This window comes from Egretta garzetta, unplaced genomic scaffold (genome assembly GCF_000687185.1).
Source record: "Egretta garzetta isolate BGI_Z169 unplaced genomic scaffold, ASM68718v1 scaffold319, whole genome shotgun sequence".
Classification (NCBI taxonomy): domain Eukaryota; kingdom Metazoa; phylum Chordata; class Aves; order Pelecaniformes; family Ardeidae; genus Egretta; species Egretta garzetta.
In genome coordinates, this window is record NW_009260769.1 from 1,106,751 (window position 1) to 1,113,320 (window position 6,570).

Here is a 6,570-nt window from a genome sequence, read left to right on the forward strand (position 1 = left end):
ACGGTGTGTGCGCTGTACGCGCTGCTGAGGGCCCCTCGCTTTCCGTTAAAGACCCAACTATTGTGGAATGGGCAGAGTTACTTCTGCGGGCATAGGGTGGCTCCAGCAACTCGTTACGATGCAGTAGTCTCTTTCTGTAGCTGGCTAGATGAAAACTAGTGGCAGAAAGTCATTGCCATCTGACAGCTGTTCAGAGGCATATGGTAGTTTCAGTTCAATTCCCAGTTGTCAGGCGTCCCTGTCCCAGAAACAATTGGCGCTGGCTCTTGGCAGTCATGGCAGAGGGGATGAGCGGCGAATGGGCAGGGGCAATGAGAGGCAGCTTCTTGCCCCCTGAGAGGGGGACAGGAGCTGGAAAAATGCTATGAAACTGCCAGGTTTGATAAAGCTGGATTTCTTTCTCTCTTGCAGTAAACATTATCCTTCCTACTCGCTGAATGTTGCCTCCATGTGGCTGAAATTAGGGAGACTCTATATGGCGCTGGAGAACAGAACGGCTGGAGTTAAAGCCCTGAAGAGGGTATTTATTTCCTGGTTTCTTCATTAATAATACCAGTTCAGGCATGGGATCATTGAAATGCTACGTGCTTCTCTGTCAGTAAGCCTGGCTCGGTAGGAAATGCACCATGTGTTAATATGTTTGGTTACTGGATTTTTGGCTTGGTTTTGATTTTTCCAAAGATGCAGTGTAGGTCTGTTCTCGCATGCAAGGGGTCTTGCCTTTACACGGTGGAATTGTACTGCAGCAGCTGGAGTGAGCATTATGCTTAAACATTTGCTATACGTTCTTCACTGAGCTAGTGTAAATCAAGCAGAACTCGAGCTTCTCCTCGCTGGCTAGGTAAGGGCAGAAAAACTGCTTGGACCTTATAAAAGGCACATAGTGTTTCATTGAAGTCTGTGATTTCTATATCCAAGCTAAACTAGGCGTGCTTTTGGTGGTTATTTGTTCTGGAACCAATTGATTTTTAAATAGCTGAAGGGAATTCAATGCATATGGTAATGCTGAAATTGGCCAATACAGCATTTTGGTTTACATTTTTCTTCACCCCTTTTTATTAGTCTGTTCCTTATACTTTAGTTTTTTTATTCTTCGTCTGAACCATGTTTCTTGACTCTCTTCCCTATTGTTGTTGGACAGACGTTTATTTTAGTTTCTTAAGCACCAGTGACTACTGCAGCATATAATGAGTTGGTCTGGAATGTTGTGATTTCTTTTTTTTTTTTTCTTCCTTTTTAGATGCTGGCAAGTTTTTAGCCAGCAATAACAGAGGCATCCAGCCGTGGGGAAAGATACTACAAGAATATACGCTCTAAAATTTAACTGTTACCTAGTTTAAAATTAGCATAGGTTTTCCTTCGCTGTGGTGTTAGAGCTTTGACTAAAACTGGGCTTTGTGCCAGCAGGAACATGGGATGGGGGGGTGGGAGCTGTAGGTAGATTTGTTGGCATAGTTAGCTTCCTAACACAAACATTTTCTAATGACTCACTTCCAAAAGCTGCCTACAGGAACTGCCCGAAGTTATCCCAGCCCCTGATGTTTGGGATTTAGTGGAAAAACAAAACCATTGTTCTCTGTCAGTTTGCAAGCAGCTCCTCCAGAAGGCCCTCCTTTCTTCTTTTGGGCAGGAGGGGGAACAGAGTCATTTCTCCCTGCTGCCGAGGTGGAACCAAAGGCTCTTGTTGTACTGACTTAACAAATACAAGAGCATGATTCCATAAAAGCTTCCCGAGGAGAAAATGACTAAATACTCTGGGGGCTAGGATGCTGCAATTGCTTTATCTTAATGCCGTGCTCTTCTAATGTTCTCAGACTTAGTCTGAACTTGCTTCTTCAGTCCTATCTACTGCTGCCTGTTATAACCTCTCTTTGGGGCCATAGCTCTCCTTTTCTCAAGTGGCGATCTTGCCCCTACACCCACTCTGCAGTGCAGTGTGGATGGTGGCAGGAAAGGCTGCCTGAAACGTTCACTCGTCGGACCAGAGCAGGCTGTAGGTGAAACAGCCAGGAGTCGGGCACAGCAGCGCCTGTCCAAAACCTGACAAGATCTGGCTTTTGGCTCCGTGGTTGCCTAAGCAATTGCTTCCTCCATAAAGCATTGGTAGCCCCCTGGAGCCGGTGTAGGGTTTACAGAATCAGGGCTCAAATGCCTTAGCGGAACTTCTGCAGCAGGCCTGCTCGTCAGTCTGACAGCTGACTGACAAATTGGTAGGAACAGAGCTCCGTCTGCTACTGGTTAAGTCCTCTGCCAGAATATCACCCACCCCACTGGCAGTTTTCTGTCCTGGAGCTGGTTGCATTCAAAGTAGTTTTGTCAGGAATAGCATTTTGAAAGGTGCTTTGGGATCCTTTAAGATGAAAGCTGTATTCTCTGAACGTAAAACCTTTATTACTTAGTTTTGAATTTCATTTTATTTCCTACTGGGTTTATGACTACAAGGGGACAAAAAGTAGCTAGAGGTGTCAGACTGTTTCAAACCTCTAAAGAGAGTATTTATAGCCTGGTGTTATATATGAACCAATTGTGTGAATATATTTTTTTTTTCTTTTCATAGGCAATTGCTATCATGGAAGTAGCACACGGGAAGGATCATCCATACATTTCAGAGATCAAAAAGGAATTAGAGGACCACTGAGCCTTTGAATCTACGCAATGCTTCAAACCTTTATTTAAAAAGCCTTGTTACGGAAACCTTCAGGAGCGCTTTGAAAAGCGGTAGAGTATGAACACAGTTCTGTCCTGTAATTGGAATGACAAACACACTTAGGCCTTGCAGAATGTTCCTAGCTTTCACACATCTACAATTGCCTTTTTTTTTTTTGTTAAGGAAGTATCCATGGTTTCTTAAAGGTGATGCCTTTTGACAACTTATGTGCAAAAATGGCCATTTTTTCTTTATGGATTTTAACACGCATCTTATTTGTGTAAAGTAAATAAAGTAGTCTGGATCCCTCTTGATTCCACTTGTACACTTAAATGACCACAATGGTTTTGCGACGCCTACTTTTGCCTAAGTCGTTTCACTTAACCTGACAGATGAATTAGCCGAAGCTGGACTTTTTCCTTTGGTTTGGGATCCCATTCCTCTTTTCACAAATCATTTTTCTTCACGGTGGCTTAGCTGAGAGAAAGGGGAAAGGGGGGTGATGAATTCTGCATGTTGTGCAGGAAAGCCACCACCTTGCCCTCAACCAGGTGACCTGCAGCCCCCTCTCTGCTCCTGGTGGGTGGGGATTCATCACCATAAGGACCTTAGAGCTTGGCCTGCGTGGTACAAAGAGTGCTGGCCTCTGCCTTGGAGTGTAGAGGCTCGCACGAGACATGAACTGTGCAACTTCTGGCTTTTTAATCCCCTCTACAAGTTAAAGTGAATTTATTGCAGAGGAGAGCTCATGTTACCTTATAGCCATACCTTTGTCTCCAGTGGATTAAAGCTATTCTATAATACCTTAGCAATTACTTTTAATAGAGGAACATTTTCTGAGGAAAAAAAAAAATCCAGGACTTGGCTTTCTCTGCCCATATATAATACCAGAGGGGTGGTTTGGGTTTTTTTTTCCCCCCCTCTATGTAGTTCAATGGCAGAAGATTGCTTTTAAGGATGGGAAAGGCAGAGGAGGGCAAGAGTGTGGCTGTGTTCTTCTAGCACCAAAGCTGAAATAAGCTGCACAGTAAAACTACATGACCATTCCTTAACTGCTTTTACAGCTTATAAAGTATGATGAGAGAGAGAGAGAACACACCACCATTAACAACTTCATCGTATTTTCTTTCTTGTAAGCACTGCTCTGAAAATAAAACTTGCTAGAAAACAAGGGTTTGTCATCTCGTTTTGCTGAAAGCTTCCATTGCGCTCTAGCAAGCAACTGTTAGTGGATTGTGTAAAACTGCACCAGAGCTTATGATTCCAGACAGCCCAGGCTGCTTAACTACAGCCCAGCCTAGGAAGAGGGCACCAGCTGAATATTTTTAGCTGACTTTACCTTGTCAAGCAAATCCTCATCCAGGGAAACAGCACCTTCATTTCAGAAAGTCTGTCCAGAGCCCAGACTATACTTCAGCCTCAAAGAATGGGATGAGCCCAGCATGGGTACGGGTAGGAGCCTTGCCCCTGTGAAACTTGGATTATTACTCACAGAAGGCTCTTCAACACCCACTGCAGCCCCAGCTGTGCCCAGCAGTTTAACCTGGGAAACCAACGCAAGCGCAATAGGTGCAAATACAAAACCTTAATCCGGTACAGGAAAGAACCCAAGCATCATTTTCCTTGCAGAAAAAAAAAAAAAAGAGGTTTATTGTATACTGTGAATATGACGGACAGCTTTACCAAAAAGATCTTAGTGACTGAAGACAGTCTCGTATTTGCAAAAGCATATAAGAAACTATTTACACAAAGGCAGTGAAAGGGGTAAAAAAAATTATTGCAGTCAATTAATGCTGAATAGAACTTTATAAAAAGAGAAAGAGAAGAAACAGTGCAAAAATACTGTCAAAAGTAATCAGTTCTATACACAAGATAAAACTGACAAGCATAAGCTTATGTACTGATATGAATTAATACATTAGAGTATAAACTAGCATGCATAGATTTATTTGTTTAAAGGCTTTCAATAGCATAGAATAGTTCTGCCATTCAGCCCTAACAGGAGGGAGTGGGGGGGGCAGGGAGGGCATGTAACTGACATCTCGTTTCTCTACAAAAGGTGTACGTACAATGAGGTGGTGAGAGTCAGATCGCTGTTTTGTGCTGAACTGTCATGTACAGACTTACAGAACAAATAAAACAGGAAGCATCAAAATACTGAAGTAGGACAGTAAAATCCAGTGACATAAAACTTACTTACTTAAACATGTTATTTCATTTAACACGCCCCACACAGTTATATACGGGAATATTACAGTCATCTGCATGTGTAAACTTTTTTCCTTTGTAAAATAGCCAAAGAAGGGGACTTTACTAATGAGGAAAACATTTTCCATATGGAACAAGCTCAACAGGACACACATCCTATTAAAAACTAAAGATCTGTTCTCTTTTAAAGGCTGAGTAGCAGCAAGAAAATACTTTTATTTAACATACACCAAAAGGAAGTTCTTACAGACGTAATGTACAGTTACGTTGTGGAACTCACCAGCACAGGACAGTGTGGAGGCCAGAGGAATAAATGGGTTTTAAAGAAAAGGTCACGCGATTCATGGATCCCTCAGCAGTTACTGCACACAGCCAGCAGGGTGGCACCTCAAGGAGCCCCTAAAGGGCTGGGTGCCAGGTGGGCTGGCAGGGCTGAGCACCCTCTCTTCCAGGCGCATTCGTATTTCTTCCTTAAGGGTCAGCCACCGGCCTCGGTGCAAGACAGCACGTGACCTCCAGCCTGCCATGAAAGTCTTTTGTGGGAAGCCTTCCTCTTCTATTCCTGCCTGCCTCATCAGGGAACCCTTGCCCCTGAAACACAGGGAGCCAAGCATCCAGAACACTGAGTCCTTACCCAGGTGATTTGGAAGAGTAAAGCTATTGAGCACTACGTTCATTTCAGGGACGAGCTGAAGTACAGGTCTCTCCCTTGCTGTTACATAGGGCTGGGATTCCTCAGGGAAAGCTGCTATTCTAGCGCTGACTGACTTCCAGTTCACCCTCCAAAGGCGAAGTCCTGCTCTTGTGGGAAACTCTCAGTAGGGTGCACACAAAGCACAGGCATCAAAACTTTTAACACACTGAAAAAAACACCAACCTAAAACCAGCTGAGAGCAACCAAGGGAAGTGTAGTGTAAGATATTCTAAAAACACTGACAATGTTTATTTACTTTTAAATATTTATATAAAACACTGCTATTTTTGACCTGTGCACCAAGTGTTTTGTTTCACAGAATAACAAATAGTTTATGGCTAAGACCTCCATCTTTTGTTGCTTGCCCAACAGCCCAAGCAGCCAGCTGTTCCCTTCCTCCCGTCACGATCCCTGCAAGCCAAGGCAACGTGCTCCTCTCTAAAGACTCAGATGGCATCTGAGTTCCCATAGCACCAGATTCTGCAAGAAAACCTCTCTAGAAGACAGAACGAGATGGGGACAGTTGCCTTTGGGGTTTCAGACTGGCAGCCTTTCTCTTGTTGGCATCAAATCCCACCTGCAAACTCCGTATACATCAGCAGATTTATATCCATTTTTATAAAGGGGTGGACAAATGATGTTTTCATGCAGTGCTTCCCTTTCAAGGTCAGTTCTGGTTATTTCCTCCTTCATCCTTTATTTCATGCCGTGGGTGCCACCCTAGCTCTCTGGATGTAAAGCATGCTCTTCCATAAAGACAAGCAGCAAAATTTCACTCTGACCTCTCTCAGTGATGCACAAGAGCTACAGCAGGTATCAGCCGTACCGATGCTTCCACTTCCCAAGCAGATGGTTCACAAACTGTTAGCGAGACTGACAACAGCTAATTCAGTTGTCATCTCCTCCCAGGAGACCAGTGGGAGCTCAGCTGTTGAGAATGCAGCACAGTCAGCGGCTGCTGAATTTTCCCCAGAGATTTGTGTGCTACATCCAAGCACGAGATTGCCTGTCAGCTTTTTTT

At 43.8% G+C, this 6,570-nt stretch overlaps 1 protein-coding gene across 1 annotated transcript in view; it reads left to right on the forward strand.

Moving 5' to 3' along the window:
- Positions 1-2,936, forward strand: part of SMYD2 (SET and MYND domain containing 2) — a 26,688-nt gene extending 23,752 nt beyond the window's left edge. The window contains exons 10-11 of the mRNA XM_035901599.1: positions 412-520; positions 2,558-2,936. Of these exons, the coding sequence (XP_035757492.1) occupies positions 412-520; positions 2,558-2,638 (190 nt within the window). The 3' untranslated portion in view covers positions 2,639-2,936. The remainder of the gene's footprint in view (positions 1-411; positions 521-2,557) is intronic.
- Positions 2,937-6,570: the final 3,634 nt, after the last annotated feature.